This window comes from Neofelis nebulosa, chromosome 6 (genome assembly GCF_028018385.1).
Source record: "Neofelis nebulosa isolate mNeoNeb1 chromosome 6, mNeoNeb1.pri, whole genome shotgun sequence".
In the NCBI taxonomy this organism is placed as follows: domain Eukaryota; kingdom Metazoa; phylum Chordata; class Mammalia; order Carnivora; family Felidae; genus Neofelis; species Neofelis nebulosa.
The window spans coordinates 140,848,826-140,867,303 of record NC_080787.1 but is presented as its reverse complement, the minus strand read 5'-3'; the positions used below and the strand labels follow the sequence as shown (position 1 = coordinate 140,867,303).

The following is an 18,478-nucleotide window of genomic DNA, read 5'->3' as shown; positions in this document are numbered from 1 at the left end:
TGTCTCTCTCTGTCCCAAAAATAAAAAAAAAAAAAAAAAAAAACGTTGAAAAAATCTCTCCTTAAATCCCTATGAAAGACGATAAAATTCACATATCTTCTTAAAGACATTATTTACTGAGGAGCGCCTGGGTGGCTCAGTCGGTTAAGCGTCCGACTTCGGCTCAGGTCCTGATCTCACAGTTCGTGGGTTCAAGCCCCGCATCGGGCTCTGTGCTGACAGCTCAAAGCCTGGAGCCAGCTTCAGATTCTGTGTGTGTCTCTCTCTCTCTCTCTGCCCCTCCCCCACTCATGTTCTTTCTCTCTCTCTCTCTCTCTCTCTCTCTCTCAAAGATAAATAAATGTTGAAAAAAATTCAAAAAAAAGCAATTATTTACTGAAATAAATTATACACTTTCAAAAGTCAGTGAAGGCAATCTAAAAATACATCCAACACTTACTTGGTGTCTTGTAAGTATCAAGAAATGCACAATCGAGAGCAATATAAGTCTTTTCTAGTTAACCCCAAGACCGAGTTCATGAGTCAGTCAAGCAGATATGTCTACTGAAATGCCCAATGTAAAAAAACAGCTTTGACCTAATACGTTGTTAAAACTTCCAGAGCTTTACAACTAATTGAAATCATATGGCATAAGTCTTAGACATTTAAAGTCTTCAGAAAATCTTAATATAAAACCTACTTTTCTTGCCTCTGTGTTCTCTCAAGATTGAGCAAAGGCTTGTCCAGGCCCAGAACTTAACTCAGGGCTGGGGAGAGATCAAGCACATGAAGGCTGAACTTTGGATTTACCTCCAAGATGCTGACCAGCAACTACAGAACATGAAGAAGAGGCACTCCGAACTGGAGTTAAACATTGCACAGAACATGGTTTCCCAAGTGAAGGTAGGAATTCGTGGGGTCCAGGGGAGATAAAGGCGACTATGACCTATGACCGGCTTATGTCAGTCACTCCTTCAACATTAGTATAGCTATTTAAGGAAGGAGGTAGAATCAGAATAACCTTGATTCGAAGCCAGGAGAGGACAGACGAGAAAGTAAATATTTAAATGTATTCTCAGGGCTACAGTTAAGCTACTTGGATTGAAGGACGTTCACTAGGCAGTTCGTTTCTGAACAAAACAGCTGCGGTTTAGCCGAAAGAGCCAGAAGGCTCTGCCACTAAACGAACGTGAAGCCTCATTATTTACTAGCCTTTCGCCACAATATTGCTAAAACTGTAGGATTGCAAATGTATCAATTAATTAAATGTATCTAACCTATAAAATATGTATTAATATATGATTAATGTGAAATATAATATAAATAGGATTCATATTATAGTTTAAATATAATAGAAAATCATTTAAAGTATATTAACTTGATTAGAAGTTGTACCGGATTTTTGACAAACTTTAAGATTTAGTTTTGTCTGTGATAGTGAGCCATTTATATTTCCTACTGGAACATTGTTTGCATATGCAGAAAAAAAAGAATAGAGATACATTTTTTTCTCAAAAAATTTTTAGAAAACTAGGGCTGCACTTAAAGATGAAATACTACCTTTTTTCCCTTAATGACTGCAGTATTGTTTCACATTTATCAGTTTTTCTTTATACTTCTCAAAATAACATAGCAAAGGAAAATACCACAGTTACCCTTTGATTCGTACATACTTGAAAATATTCATAAAGAGCTACGATTTTTAGATTTCCTCTTTGTCCTTCATGACCCCTTCATTCTACCTTCTCCAGCTACTTGAAGTGTGTGAAAATATTATGTCTCTGTCTCACTCTGTGTTTACTGGGGGCATGGGAGGCTTATTACATCTAATCTATTTTGTTGTTGTTATCCTTCAGGATTTTGTTAAGAAGCTACAATGTAAGCAGGCATCAGTGGCCGCGATTACAGAAAGGGTGAATAAGTTAACCAAGAAGCAGGAGTCTCCTGAACACAAGGAAATAAGCCATTTAAATGACCAGTGGTTAGATCTGTGCCTTCAGGCTAATAATCTGTGCTTGCAAAGGGAAGAAGATCTTCAGAGAACAAGAGAGTACCATGACCGTATGAATGTTGTTGAAGAGTTCCTAGAAAAATTCACTACAGAATGGGATAACTTAGCCAGGTAACAGCATTTCTCCAACGGCTCACCAAAACACTAAGCCGGAAAGGTCCTCCTTTTTATAAAAATCAAAAATGTCTTACGATTTAAACATCCTATTGTCTGTCGTTGTAAATACTGAGGAAACATTATTAAGGACCTCATGTTGTCCTGTAGATACAGAGTCATGGTTTTCCTCACTCGGTGTTAAACGTAACCAGTGAGTAAAAGGAAGATGTTTGAAAAAAAGCACCATTTTCTGCCATGACCTGAAGAGACATTCCAAAGACTATTACACGGTGACTTCAAAGAATATCCCAAGAATATGTCTAGTTTTGTTTAATTATCAGCTATGAGACTATCATCAATTCATGAAATGAATCCTTCTTGAATCTCTGTATTCCATAGGTTTCTTATCATTTCCGTAAAGTGTTACATACTATATAATTCAGTCAAGTTTCCTTGTACTTTTGGAATTCTAGAAATTAGTGAACAATCCAAATTCAATCAGTGTGTGTCCTTTGTGATTTTGTAGCAATCGAACCCCTCTTACCTTGTTTGAAAAGGATTTCCTTCTTCCCTACATATACTGGGTCATCATATATAAACTTCTGATCACTGTAATTGTTAAAATCCACACTTCTTCTGCCTAGATTTATTAATTTGTAGCAATTAAAACTGAAAACATTATTCTAAAAATTTTTTTAACGTTATTTTTTTTTGAGAGAGAGTGAAAACAGAGCACAAGCGGGAGAGGGGCAGAGAGAGAGCGAGACACAGAATCCGAAGCAGGCTCTAGGCTCTGGGCTGTCAGCACAGAACCTGACACAGGGCTCGAACTCACGAACTGCGAGATCATGACCTGAGCCAAAGTCAGACGCTTAACCGACTGAGCTACCCAGGCGCCCCTAAAAACATTATTCTAGATATAAATTATAGTGCTTTTTCTGGAAGGAGGTACACTATTTTCTGATTTGTTTACCTTTCCTTGATGCTCAGCATTCTACAAGTCTTTGAGACAAATCCAGCCAGTATCAGTAAAAACCCTTATTTTGGGTTTATAATACGCTCCTCCATCTGGTTGACACAGGTACCTCAGACTTCCTAAGTCCCAAACAGAACTCATCACACTACGTCCCAGCCCTGTTCTTTATGCTTCAGAACTCATTGTTTAGTAATTGAAAGAGACTTATAAGATTTCTTTTATCACATGTGTTTTGTAGTCAAAGGGTTGAGAGTTCTTTACATTTCACACTTACTTTTAAAGATTCCTGATGACAAGCAAACAATACCTAAGTACATAGATGAGTAGCTATTAGAGTTATTGGTTATATCTTACAGATTAAACTATCTAGTGCTTTATTGTTGGAGCTTCTTCTCATAGGAGAGCATATAATTCATGAATGACTTATTCATTTCTTTTAAGAATGCAGTAGATTGGTGTGCTTGGGTGGCTCAGTTAAGTGTCTGACTCTTGATTTTGGCTCAGGTCATGAGATTAAGCCCCGTGTTGGGGCTCAACATGGAGCCTGCTTAGGATTCTCTCTCTCCCATTCTCTCTGCCTCTCCCCTGTTCATTCTCTCTCTCTCTCTCTCTCTCTCTGTCAAAAAAATGCAGATCAGTGCTAGTCAATATTTAGTGTTTACACAAATCATCCGGGGATGTTGTTAATATGCAGATCATGTTCAACTGATAAGAGCCAGAGGTAGAAGCTAAAAGTTCAGGTCAGATGTGATGGGAGGGCAGTATTAGCCTAAAGAAGAAGCACAGAGAAGTATCTAGGCAACTTGTTTTGGTGCAGCTTCTGATATAGAAATATATGAGACATTGGATCAGATGGACTTGACAGATATATTTAGAACTCTGCATCCCAAAGCAACAGAGTATACTTTCTTCTCGAGTGCACATGGAACATTCTCCAAGGTAGATCACATACTGGGTCACAAAACAGCCCTTCATAAGTATAAAAGAATTGAGATCATACCATGCACACTTTCCGACCACAATGCTATGAAACTTGAAATCAACCACAGGAAAAAGTCTGGAAAACCTCCAAAAGCATGGAGGTTAAAGAACATCCTACTAAAGAATGAATGGGTCAACCAGGCAATTAGAGAAGAAATTAAAAAAATATATGGAAACAAATGAAAATGAAAATACAACAATCCAAACACTTTGGGATGCAGCGAAGGCAGTCCCGAGAAGAAATATATGGGTCTTATATTCCATAATAATCACAGAACCTCTTCAATAAACCGTGAACTGAGTTGCTGTAAGCTAAGAACACCCACTTAAAGAAAATGTTGAAGTGTAATTTAACATGGTAGGAACGACCATAGGTATTCACTGAAACTAATTTGTCTTTGTATCTTTCAATGTACTGACAGGTCCGATGCAGAGAGTACAGCCTTCCACCTAGAAGCTTTGAAAAAGTTAGCGCTCGCACTGCAGGAGAGAAAGCAGGCTGTGGAGGATCTGAAAGATCAAAAGCAAAAAATGATAGAACATCTGAATTTAGATGACAAAGAATTAGTCAAAGAACAGACAAGTCACCTCGAACAACGCTGGTTTCAGCTTGAGGACCTCGTTAAAAGGAAACTCCAAGCGTCAGTCACCAACCTGGAGGAGTTAAATGTGGTGCGGTCCAGGTTTCAGGAGCTAATGGAGTGGGCAGAAGAACAGCAGCCCAACATCGCTGAGGCCCTTAAGCAGAGCCCCCCACCCGATATGGCCCAGAACCTCCTCATGGACCACCTCGCCATCTGCAGTGAACTGGAGACCAAACAGATGCTCCTGAAATCGCTCATAAAGGACGCTGACAGGGTGATGGCTGACCTTGGCCTAAATGAGCGGCAGATCATCCAGAAAGCCCTTTCTGATGCACAGAGACATGTGAATTGCCTCAGCGACTTAGTGGGCCAGAGACGAAAGTACTTAAACAAGGCCTTGTCCGAGAAAACCCAGTTCCTCATGGCGGTGTTCCAGGCAACCAGCCAAATTCAACAACATGAGCGAAAGATAATGTTCCGTGAACACATCTGCCTGTTACCGGATGATGTGAGCAAACAAGTCAAAACATGCAAGAGTGCGCAAGCCAGCCTCAAGACGTACCAAAACGAGGTCACTGGACTTTGGGCTCAGGGTCGTGAATTAATGAAAGGAACCACAGAGCAGGAAAAGAGTGAAGTACTGGGTAAGCTTCAGGAATTACAGAGTGTCTATGACACCGTTTTACAAAAGTGTAGCCATCGGCTCCAAGAACTAGAGAAAAGTCTGGTTTCTAGGAAACATTTTAAGGAAGATTTTGATAAAGCCTGTCACTGGCTAAAACAAGCAGATATTATTACATTTCCTGAAATCAACCTAATGAATGAGAGCGCTGAGCTGCACGCCCAACTGGCCAAATACCAACACATTCTTGAACAATCTCCAGAATATGAAAATCTCCTACTTACGCTGCAGAGAACTGGGCAGGCCATATTGCCATCGCTGAATGAAGTCGATCATTCCTACCTCAATGAAAAGCTAAATGCTCTTCCCCTGCAATTTAATGTAATCGTTGCCTTGGCTAAAGACAAGTTCTATAAAGTCCAAGAAACAATTCTTGCTCGGAAAGAGTACGCTTCCTTGATCGAGTTGACAACCCAGTCTCTGAGTGAACTTGAGGACCAGTTCTTAAAGATGAGCAAAGTCCCCACTGACCTGAGAGTTGAAGAGGCCGTGTCTCTTCAGGAAGGCTGCCGAGCCCTGTTGGGAGAGGTGGCCCGCCTCGGGGAAGCGGTGGATGAGCTGAACCAAAAGAAAGAAAGTTTTAGAAGTACAGGACAGCCTTGGCAGCCAGACAAGATGCTGCACCTCGTCACCTTGTACCACAGGCTGAAGCGACAAACGGAACAAAGGGTTAGCTTACTGGAAGACACCTCCAGTGCCTATCAAGAGCATGAGAAGATGTGCCACCAGCTAGAAAAACAACTGCAGGCTGTGAAAACAGAACAGTCCAAAGTGAATGAGGAGACGCTTCCCGCAGAGGAGAAGCTCAAAATCTATCACTCGCTGGCGGGAAGCCTTCAGGATTCAGGAATCGTGCTAAAACGAGTGACCGTGCATCTTGAAGATCTGGTTCCACACCTTGACCCCTTGGCTTATGAGAAAGCCAAGCAGCAGATCCAGTCCTGGCAGGAGGAGTTAAAAGTCTTGACTTCTGCCATTGGCGCAACGGTGACCGAGTGTGAGAGCCGCATGGTGCAGAGCATAGACTTCCAGACAGAGCTGAGCCGCTCCCTGGACTGGCTGAGGAGCGTGAAGGCAGAGCTAAGTGGGCCGGTGTGCCTGGACCTGAGCCTCCAGGACATCCAGGAGGAGATCAGAAAGACCCAGATTCATCAGGAAGAGGTCCAGTCCAGCCTGAGAATCATGAATGCCCTGAGTAACAAGGAGAAGGAGAAATTCACGAAAGCCAAAGAGCTCCTTTCTGCAGATTTTCAGCACACTCTTGCTGAGCTCTCAGAGCTGGACGGAGACGTCCAGGAAGCTTTACGCACCAGACAGGTTGGTTTACTAGGGCCTTCTCGTCCTGTTTTCCACTCTGCTTATTTGTAAACAGTTGTGAGAAATTGCTTGGTTTTTATTTTGGGTTACAATCGCTTCGTTCCGGAGTTCTTTTTCGATACTATAGTGAGTCATCTTCAACCTGACTTTTAAAAAGGTCCTGATTGTTTAGGTGCCTGGTATTAATCTCACGGGATTCCACATGGTCTTTTCCTTAGTTATAACACATAACTCGGTTATGTGAGTTATGTGAGACGACTCAGTTGTCTCTCACCTTTAGAAGAGACAATACAAGATAGCACTAATATAATCATATTAATAATATGATCACGTATGAGTACACTCATACTAAAACTAATTAATCAGAAATGAATAAGTAGAGATGCCTTTGTTAAACAATCTGAAGCCTGGTATTTCTAAGATTAGCGCTGGAGGCATTATGGAGAGCATGCAGTCCTGACCCCCTGCCGAGCCACGTTTCTTGTGGGGTCTCTCACCAATCGCCTCATCTCTTCACCCTTTCCTCCTCTGCTCTTCCTTCCCTGCAGCACAGCAAAAGCAAACCTCGAAGGTTCGTCATGACTTTATTTGGGGATAACAAAGAAATGGGAGTATGCACAGAACTTCTCAGTTTGACCTCCTAGTTGCCCCTTGTTCTGGGGCCCGCAAATTCTATGTGTTCAAAAATAAGAAATATAAGAGCTCCCAGACTATTCTGTTCTGACTTATCCTTGGGACCTTTTTTTTTTTTTTTTTTCTCTCCCACATTTGTCCTCAGCCCCTGATTCTATGGGATTTCAGCCAGCCATTTAAGTAAAAGATGATTTTCTTTAGGATAACATAATAGCTAAAAAACTTTAGGGTAAAGCACACCTGAGTTTTAATCTCAGTTACTTGATCTTGGGCAAATTACTTACATCCCTTAAATCTCAGTTTCCGCTCCGGGGAAGAGGGATAATAATATTTCCCTCTTGGACTTCTATTCTCTGCGTAGGGCCTGGTGTAGACAGAAATAGCCCGCAGGGAATCTTAGCTATCACGTAACTTTATTTTCCACATACATTAAGGTTAACACTAAATAGATTTTTTTTTTTTTAATTTTAACATTTGGGTAAAATCTTACTAAACGTCATCAGCTAAAGTTCTGACTTCTCAAACTATAGTCTATTTAGTGTATTTTTTCCCTTTCATGTTGATTCAAGGTCATTGTTAATTTTTTTTTTTTTTTTTTTTTTTTTAATTTCCCTATAGCTATAGCTATAGAGCATTTAACCTAGAGTGAAGAATCAGGACAGAAGTTACCTGGAGTTTTCATTCTTGAGAAACATCTGTTCTATAAGCTTGCATCTGTTGATCTGATGATTTTCGAACCAAAATCTTGAATCTGTTAAGGTGATCTTGTGATTGATAGTCTTAATTGATTATCTTGGCCCATTAACTAAAGGTTGTGGTTCCAGGGGCATTTCTAATCTCCACCATTGATTCTTTGCTTGTCCATACACATTCTTTCCTTATCAAGTGCCAATCTTGTATGTACTTTCTGTGTTTGCTTGTACAATGATGGCTTGTCTTGTCCAGTCACAGCTGGCTGATTACAATGTTTCCTTTCCTTCTGGATTTGAATGGATTTCATTTTATGGGGTCCGCTTTCCATTCTTAAACTTTTCTGTTTCAGTCTCTATTCAAGACTTATGGGCCACTATTTTACTTCCAGAAATTGCTATTTAGTGTGGGGAACGCTAGTTTGGACATTTGGTGTTATTATACTTCCTTCTCCCCACCCCCATTTTTATTGAAGGTTAACTGACAAATAAAACTGTAAGATATTTAAAGTATATAATGTAATGGTTTGAGATATGTAAACATTGTATAAAAATTTCCCCCATTGAGTGACTTAGTATATCCCGCACCTCACATTTTTGTTTTGGTGAGAACATTTAATTCCTAATGTCTTAGCAAATTTCAGTGAACAATAGTGTTGTCCACTGTAGTCATCATGTTACACATTAGATCCTCAGACCTCATTCAACTTAAAACTAAAAATGTGCACCATCTTACCAACGTCCCCTATTTTTTTCCATCCCCCAAACCCCTAGCAACTAGTTGTCTGCCTAATTTCTATGATTTCAGCTTTTTTTTTTTCCCTTTAGATTCCACATGTCAGTGAGACCATGTGGTATTTGTTTCTCTTCCGTCTGGCTTATTTTGCTTAGCATTATACCTCCCAGGTTCATCCATGTTTTCTCAAATGACAGGATTTCCTTGTTTTTTAAATAATGTTCATAATACATGTTTTCTTTTCTTTTTTGTAGTTGAAGTATGGTCGATACACATTACATTAGTTTCAGGTATACAACATAGTAATTTGACAAGACTATATATCATGCTATGCTCACCATGAATGTAGTTACCCTCTGTCAGCATTCAACACTATTACAACACCACTGGCTATATTCCCTAAGCTTTTTACCTTTCATCCCCACGACTTACTCATTCCATAACTGAGAGCTTGTACCTTGCACTCTCCTTCACTCGTTTTGCCCATCCCCCCTGCCCACCTCTCTGGCGACCATCAGTTTATTCTCTGCATTTAGGGGTGTGTTTCTGCTTTTTGTTTGTTTTTTCATTTGTTTTGGTTTTTGATTCTACATATAAGTGAAATCATATGGTATGTGTCTTTGACTTATTTCACTTAGTATAATACCCTCTAGCTCCATCCATGTGGTCGCAAATGGCAACATCTCCTTTTGTTTTTACGGCTGGGTAGTATTCCATTGTGTATATATACCACAGCTTCCTTATCCATTCATTTGCTGATAGATGAATTTATCATCTATGGGTAGCTTCCATATCTTGGCTACTGTAAATACTGCTGCTATAAACATAGGGGTGCATATATCTCTTGAGTCAGTGTTTTCATTTTCTCTGGGTTAATATTCAGTAGTGGAATTACTGGATTGTATGGCATTTCTATTTTTAACTTTTTGAGGAACTTCCACACTGTTTTCCGCAGTGGCTGCACCAGTATACATTCCCACCAACAGTGCGTGAAGGTTCCTCTTTTTCTAAGTCCTTGGTAACACTTGCTATTTCTTGTCTTTTTGATGCTAGTCATTCTGACAAGTGTAAGGTGATAGCTCATTGTGGTTTTCATTTGCAGTTCCCTGATGATTAGTGATGTTGATCATCTTTTCATGTGTCTGTTGGTCATCTGGATGTTTTCTTTGGAAATATGTCTATTCAGGTCCTCTGCCCATTTTAATTGGATTATTTGTGTGTGTGTTGGTGTTGAGTTGTTTAAGTTTTTAAAATATATTTTGGCTATTAGCCCCTAGTTGGATATATCACTTATGAATATCTTCCATTCAGTAGGTTGCCTTTGTGTTTTGTTGATCGTTTCCTTTGTTTTGTAAAAGCTTTTTATTTTGGTGCAGTCCCAACAGCATATTTTTGTTTTTGTTTCCTTTGCCTGAGGAGACGTATCTAGAAAAATGTTGCCAAAGCCAATGTCAAAGAAATTACTGCCTATATTTTCTTCTTGGAGTTATATGGTTTTAGGTCTCACACCCAGGTCTCTAATCCATTTTTAGTTTATTTTTGTGTATCACATTTTCTATAGCCATTCATTAGTGAATGAACACTTAGGTTGTTTCCCTACCTTGCCTAGTGAAAAATGCTTCTCTCGACATGGGAGTACAGATATCTTTTTGAGATAATGATTTCATTTCCTTTGGATAAACACCCGGAAGTGGGATTGCTAGATTATATGGTGGTTCTATTTGTAGTTTCTTTAGGAACTTCCAAACTGCTTTCCATAGTGGTTGTTATTATACTTCCAGCCAAGTGAGGTATTATCTCACTTTGGTGAATATTCAATCTGTCACATCTTTCAAAGCATATATATTTTTACAAGAGAGAGAAGTTTCAGATATAGTCAAGATACCACTAATACATTTCTTTTTTTGTTAACGTTTTTTAAATTTTATTTTTGAGACAGAGAGAGACAGAGCATGAACGGGGGAGGGTCAGAGAGAGAGGGAGACACAGAATCCAAAACAGGCTCCAGGCTCTGACGGTCAGCACAGAGCCCGACGCGGGGCTCGAACTCACGGACCGCGAGACCATGACCTGAGCCGAAGTCGGACGCTTAACCAACTGAGCCACCCAGGTGCCCCAGTAAATTTCTATTCCACTTCTGGCCTTGTTTATTTATTTTAACTGCCATAATAAAATCTTAATAAGAATAGCAGAAGGAAAAAAAAAAAGATAATAATGAATCGCAGCCACCCTCCCCCCTCACAAAATCCACCAACGTATCAATTCATTTGTACACATATATCCACTTGACTGAGGACTGGAAAAGAAATGGAAAAAATTAAACTATTTATGGCAAATACATTGCAATTAAGAGTTGACTGTGTTTGCAATTACTGTCTTTCAGGCTGCCTTGACCCAAATATATAGTCAATGTCAGAGGTACTATCAAGTATTTCAAGCAGCTAACGACTGGCTTGAGGATGCTCATGAGATGTTACAACTGGCAGGCAATGGCCTAGATGTGGAGAGCGTAGAGGAAAATCTCAAAAGCCACGTGGAATTTTTTAGTACAGAAGATCAGTTCTATAGTAATCTGGAGGAGCTCCAGCACCTGGTAGCCAGCCTGGACCAACTCATCAAGCCAACTGGAAAAGAGCACCTAGCACAGAAAATGGCTTCCCTGGAAGAGAAGAGCCAGAGGATAATACAGGACTCACGTGCCCAATTAGATCTCTTGCAGAGGTATTAGAGTTGTTTCAGTCTTTATATTTCAGTGAAAGGAAGTTTCACATGGAAAAGAATATACCAGTGATGTCCATTAGCACCTAAATTCCTTCTTCTTCTTTTTTTTTTTTTTTTATTTTTTTTATTTTTTCAACATTTATTTTATTTTTGGGACAGAGAGAGACAGAGCATGAACGGGGGAGGGGCAGAGAGAGAGGGAGACACAGAATCGGAAACAGGCTCCAGGCTCTGAGCCATCAGCCCAGAGCCTGACGCGGGGCTCGAACTCACGGACCGCGAGATCGTGACCTGGCTGAAGTCGGACGCCCAACCGACTGCGCCACCCAGGCGCCCCTAAATTCCTTCTTCTTAAGTGTCATTAGACACACTGACATCAGAGCTCTGCATAGAAATGTGCGAGTTTATGTTGCTTACTGGCTTTCGTCTGACTTTTTTTCAAGATGTGCAGATCAATGGCAGAATTATCAGAAAGCAAGGGAAGAGGTTATCGAATTGATGAATGAGGCAGAAAAGAAATTGTCTGACTTTTCTTTACTGAAGACTTCTTCCAGTCATGAAGCAGAAGAAAAGTTGTCAGAACACAAGGTTAGTATTGTTGTTTGAAATGTCCTTTCGTTGTAATTGTAATTATCATTGTCATATGAGAGTTTTAGAAACAGGTCAATAAATTTTCATTTCCACCTGGATGCATTTAAATATGAGAAGAATGTTAAATATGAAAAGGATTCATTTAGCCACATTCCATAGCTTTTTGAACTTAATTAAATGCTATCACCTTTTAAGGATTCCTGTTGAAATGCATAGCTAGGTTTATAAAAAGACCTTCAGAGAAATTTGCTTCTGATAAGATGTGACACATAATAAATTTCTGTAAATACATTTTGGTAATAATATTGATAAATTCAAATAATATTCAGACATTAATAACTGAGTCTCACTCCTATATCACAGCAGTATCAGGTGGAATATAATATACTTAAATATCAAATTCAGTTCACTTATACTTTTGCTGCCTTCTGAAATTGGGAGAATGTTATGTCAAGTAGCAAATAAACTTCTTTTTAACAAATAAATAAAATATTTTAATATATCAATTTTTAATAAAGACACAAATTCACCTTACCTCTTTAAAGAATTCAAGCCTAGGGGCGCCTGGGTGGCTCAGTCGGTTAAGCGTCCGACTTCAGCTCAAGTCACGATCTTGCGGTCCGTGAGTTCGAGCCCCGTGTCGGGCTCTGGGCTGATGACTCAGAGCCTGGAGCCTGTTTCCGATTCTGTGTCTCCCTCTCTCTCTCTGCCCCTCCCCCATTCATGCTCTGTCTCTCTCTGTCTCAAAAATAAATAAACGTTCAAAAAAAATTTTTTTAAATAATAAAGAATTCAAGCCTAAGTCAATTAAAACTTAAGTGTAAAAGTAAGAGTTACCAGAGGAAAATAAATATATGTGAGAACATTTCCTTTTGCAGGTAATTTGGGGATTTGCTTTTGAAAAATCAATCTCTGCTCATAATGTCTCTTATCGTCTCCCTACCTCAGGCTTTAGCATCGGTAGTTAACTCCTTCCATGAGAAAGTTGTGGCCCTTGAGGACAAAACTTCACAACTGGAAAAAACCGGAAATGACGCAAGCAAAGCAGCCATAAGCAGGTCAATGACAACCGTCTGGCAGCGCTGGACCCGTCTCCGTGCTGTGGCTCAGGACCAGGAGAAGATACTGGAAGATGCAGTAGATGAGTGGACGAGCTTTAACAATAAGGTAACTTCCATGACTGAGGGGTTCAAATAGTTGTTTCCTTGATGACGACGACGTAGTTTGAAAAGCAGCATTTTGTCCTTTTTTTGAAATTGGCTTTAGAAAAGCAACAAGCCTTTCTTTTTTTAAGTCTCTGTTTTAGTGCCATGAAAACCAAATTATGAAGCAAAATACATCATGCAATGTGCAATTTAATTCTAAGTTGAGGTCTGATTATTATAACGAGAAAACGAAGCAGTTAAATTTTGAAAGGAATGTAAGTCCAGTTGCCCCCATTTGCTACGCTTTTAATGAAATCTTCTTTCCTGGCCCTGAAAAAGCATAAAATACTTTGTCTTTGTCATGAAAACGAGCAAGAATTTAACTCATTTCCCAAATCTTATATTTAATTCCTTTTGTGTTTTAAAGTAGGTTTCAGTGTTTTTAACTACATCTTCCTTAATGACTCGAGGCACATATTCATGCTAACAGAAATATTGGAAAGAGTTTTTCTTTTCTCTGTTTCGTTAAAAAAAAGCAAAACAACTTTTCTGTTATGCAGTCTCTGATCACCCTATTACTTTGAGATTAAATTTTAAAACCCAGAATAAGAGGTGGTCTTCCTTTCCATGTTAAGGAGATTGTTCACATTTGGTCCCTGAAATTTAGAGTTTATACCATCATCTTTAAGTGCTTCCGTGCCCTAGTGGCAAATACGGCATTTATTGGAATTGGTCTGTCTTTTCAGTTTAGTTTTGAGCTTAATAGTGTATGCGTCTGTCATCAGGTTAAAAAAGCCACTGAAACGACTGATCAGCTGCAAGGTAAACTGCCGGGAGGTTCAGCAGAGAAAGCCTCAAAAGCAGAGCTCTTAACGCTTCTTGACCATCATGACGCGCTCGTTCTGGAACTGGAACAGCAGCAGTTGGCTTTAGGCGTGCTGCGACAGCAAGCGCTGGGCATGCTTCAGGACGGAGCCCCGCAGCCTCCTGGAGAAGAGCCACCCACTGTCCAGGAGATCACGGCAATGCAAGACCGGTGCCTGAAGTAACTATACACCTGCTCTCCTTCTCTCTTACGAAACTTGGCCATGACCCAAAGGGATAAGTGTGGTATTAGAGTCTGGGGATGCTCCATCATGCCGCCTGAGAACCGTGGAGAACTATTCCCGTCATCCCTGCTTTTCAGCTTGCTTAACTCTTTAGTCATTTGTCTGACAAATATATACTAGTAGGATTTAGAAACATAGTGATGAGCTGTACAGATTCAGTATCTACCTTCATGCAGTTTGCACTCAAACAGCAGAGACAGACAACTACAGAGGCATTTAGGTAGAGCATGGAAAGAGTGGTAAGGGCAAGCTACCCTAGGAGAGGAATCAAGGGAGGCTTCCTGTCAGGAGGAGTACTTACACGGAAGACTGAGCTCACTAGAACTAGTGAAGTGGGAGGACGGTTTTGCAAACAGGGGAATAGTATGTAAGAAAGCTTGGAAGTGAGCGTGTCACTTTGAAGGAGCTGTTGGGTGATGGGACAATGCATGAGAAATGAAGCTTGAAAGGTAAACAGTCGAGAGCTATCAAGAACTGCATTTTGATCAGGCTTGGTAACTCATTGGCTAAGTTGGAGGACAGGGAGATCAGAGCAAGGATAATACCAAAGTCCAGATAAATAATAGCTATTTACCAATAGTGAACTTAGTGGAAAGAGAAAGTTAATCTGAATGATGCATAATCAGCCTGATTCACTTGTTGAGCCAGAGAAGAAATGTCGATAGATAATTTTATCCTATATTAACTAACGTTACTCATTCATAGCCTATATTCACCTCTTGTACTTACAAATGAATTCAGGGTAATCTGATTTCACTTATTTAACTTTTTAGCCAAGCTTATGTCAATTCAAAAGGATGTTGAACATTATTAATTGCCTAATTTCCAAAGCTTCATACTTTATTTAAAGACTGGCCTCTAATAGCCAGAAACGTTCCAATTACACATTGCTTTTAAATGCTGATGATTCTGCACCATTTGAGTAGATTTCCAAAGAGGGTATAAAGAGTCAAACAGTCTCCAGTTGACTTTAGATAGGAAAATTCATTGCATTGTAGTGGCCTGGGAGTGTGTCACCTCTCACCTTTCTAGGGATACATCATTCACTTCACATGACATCTAATCTTCTGTTGTATTAGAACTAGACTTAAGCGTTACTGAATGTTATCTCACAGCTTGAGGATGTGTCTTTACATGCAAAAAAGATATGAGGCTTTACTTTCTTTTTATGTCTGCTTTTGATACTATGATGTCATGGATTAGGGATTTCCTTTCATTTCATATCCACTTCTGGTTTCTCCCTTTAATGTTTCCAAAGCATGCAGGAGAAAGTGAAGAATACTGGAAAAGTAGTAAAGCAAGAACTAAAGGAGCGAGAAGTCGTGGAGACCCAAATCAATTCTGTGAAATCTTGGGTTCAGGAAACAAAGGAATATTTGGGGAATCCAACAATAGAAATAGATGCTCAACTTGAAGAACTTCAGGTATAAAACTCTCCTCATTCCCTATACCCATCATTTCAAAATACTGTCCTGATTTTAATGAGATAGATTTATGCTAAAAAAAAAAATGTTTATTTATTTATTTTGAGAGAGAGAGAGAGAGAGAGAGAGTGCACGTAAGCACGTGAGCCAGGGAGGGGCAACCAGAGAGAGAAAGAGAGAGAATCCAAAGCAGACTTTGTGCCATCAACACAGAACTTGATGCGGGGCTCAGTTTCATCAACCTTGAGAGCCTGACTTGAGCCAAAATCAAGAGTTGGATGCTTAACCAACTGAGCCACCCACGTACCCCAAGAGAGTTGCTTATATTCAATGAGTGTTGAATTAAAACTTTTCATAAATGCACTATATATAAGACTTTGAGTATTATCTCAAGGAACTTTCTTTTGTTCCGTAAAAAGGGGACATGCTTCTCCCTAGAGACTAAAGAATAGTTTGATTTTTTTTTTTTAAGATGTTTCTCTAATTCCACACTTCATATATTGTTGAAAAATACACAGTCTTGTCTCTGTACCCAGAAAAATGAATTTCCTCATCAGTCTTCCAGAAGTTTCTTACTTTGATCTTTTCTTTAGCTTCTCCTAACAGAAGCCACAAATCACCGACAGAGCATTGAGAAAATGGCTGAAGAGCAGAAGAATAAGTACCTGGGTCTTTATTCCATATTACCTTCTGAACTCTCCCTTCAGTTAGCTGAGGTGGCACTGGACCTAGGAACTATCCATGATCAGGTACACGTACGGTCACAGAAGCGTGCCTTTCCATTCTTCTGTAGTTCTTGATTTTCACAACCAGGTCTCCATGTCTTCATAATCACGTCTTCCGTATAAAATAACAATATTAAATTAGGGTTCTTCTGTGGTGGCAAGAAGCTCGTCGGATGATCACAGTTGTGAACAATAATGTTATACGATAAAAATAACTTCCCTAGTTCACCTTTTTCTTAAAAAAAAAAGACACATTTTTTTAAAACAAATATATTTCAAGTACTCAATAAAAATTCTTGAGTACCGAGGATCTGCTGGGTACACTTCTAGCTGTTATTTTGGGTTCAGCAAGATGTAAGTTAAGTAGGTGAAGATAGTTGGAGAAAGGGAAAATCAAAGTAACAAATAAATAAATAAATAAATAAATAAATAAATAAGGTGGAGCCAGGGAAGAAGTTACTACCCAAAATGCATGTTGGTGGATCCTATAATGTCACTAGAGGAAGGCCCATCAAATAAACTCTAGCTTTTAAATAACCAAAGAAAGGTGTGACACATAATCTAATCCATGTCTATGAATTTTAAAACAAATAGTTTTTTCTTTCTTTTCTTTCTTTTTTTTTTTTTTTTTTTTTTTTTAGACAGAGATACATAGTCATTCATAGGACTGAGATCAGAGGGACATTTCTATCATAGATCCCCAAAAGAGGGCACACTTTTACTTAGTGAAAATGGCTTTGGGTGCATCTGTATGGAAACATAATGGTTTTTTAGGACCTCCTCGGTGACATAACGCCACAGTTTAGGTAAAAGCAGTCAACAGAGGACAGAGAGAAGGTATCCCACCAATTCTAAAGTGCTACACGAAATGCAAAGTAGTATTCCCTCGCAGCAAATTATAAAATTCATACAGGTGCACAACATCTTTTGGGCCCTCTAATGTATAAAGCAAAGTGTTTTAAAAATTTCATGAAAACTCAATGCCCCTGCATCTAAATGTCTAAATAAACTAAAATGTTATTTTCTATTTTAAGTATTTAATTGGCCTGCTTGGTTTTTCTTCTTAGACATTGGAAGGTCTACTGGGAAGGATGACTTCGCAAGTTCAGATTTTTAAGAAAAAGTTCAAATTTAAGTTTTCTTTCTCGCTGGATAAATTTTCTCTATATTAGAGTTATCCTCATGCATTTCATTTACATTGGCACTCAACTCAAAATAATCAAGTCCAAAAAAAGTATTATCTTAATGGTGTGTTTCCTCTATACTCAAGTGATTTTTTAAAGCCTTCACTTACATAAAGAAAATGTTACTTTACCATTTTCTCTCAAGCATTTCATTATAGGCAGAAATATCAATGTTATCAAATCATTAGAAAATTGTAAACATTAACTGTTCCTTTTTCACCTTTCTTTCTATTGGATATGCTTAACACTGTTTTGATATATTATTGGGAGGTACTTGGGAAGTTGGAAAAAGAGCAGATCACCAACATCTACTTACAAAAAAGGTGCTTGGAAACAAATCCAGGTGCTTCTAATTATCTGGAAGGGTTTTCCATTTTATGGAGACAGAGGCCTAAAAGAATTCGTGTTCTGAAGTTAGTAAACGGAGAAGCTGAGATTCAAGCTCTGCCGTGTACACTTCTATCTAAAATGAGTATTCTGTAAACATTGATGTGTAGCTCACTACACATGCAACGCTTGTTCCTTTGCTGAAACAGCAGCAGTAAGGGGTGGTGAATAGCAAGGCCGCAGGAAAGCCATGAGAACCAGTAACGGCATGTGGCTGGTCTGACAACGTGCATCAATGCCCAAGTGGCGTTAACCAACTCAAGAGTCTCTTGTCAACATCTTAAGATTGAGGTTTTTAATAGCAATTATGCAGTTTTAATCATGGTTGGTTTCGTTGTTCTCACTGATTGTTTAGATCCAGGACAAAGTAAGAGAAGTTGAACAGAGCAAGGCCATGAGCCAGGAATTCAGCCGGCAAATTCAGAAGATAGCCAAAGATCTCACAACTATCCTCAGTAAGCTGAGAGCAAAGACAGATAATTTACAACAAGCTAAGATCGACCAAAAG

At 39.2% G+C, this 18,478-nt stretch overlaps 1 protein-coding gene across 21 annotated transcripts in view; it reads left to right on the top strand.

Annotated features, from left to right (window-relative positions):
- Window positions 1–18,478, top strand: part of SYNE1 (spectrin repeat containing nuclear envelope protein 1) — a 490,159-nt gene that overhangs the window by 279,055 nt on the left and 192,626 nt on the right. For all 21 annotated transcript variants that reach the window (XM_058735689.1, XM_058735694.1, XM_058735678.1 and 18 more), the window contains 10 exons: window positions 706–882; window positions 1,836–2,101; window positions 4,466–6,626; window positions 11,068–11,405; window positions 11,849–11,993; window positions 12,945–13,163; window positions 13,927–14,186; window positions 15,509–15,674; window positions 16,268–16,423; window positions 18,326–18,478. In XM_058735689.1, the coding sequence (XP_058591672.1) occupies window positions 706–882; window positions 1,836–2,101; window positions 4,466–6,626; window positions 11,068–11,405; window positions 11,849–11,993; window positions 12,945–13,163; window positions 13,927–14,186; window positions 15,509–15,674; window positions 16,268–16,423; window positions 18,326–18,478 (4,041 nt within the window). The remainder of the gene's footprint in view (window positions 1–705; window positions 883–1,835; window positions 2,102–4,465; window positions 6,627–11,067; window positions 11,406–11,848; window positions 11,994–12,944; window positions 13,164–13,926; window positions 14,187–15,508; window positions 15,675–16,267; window positions 16,424–18,325) is intronic.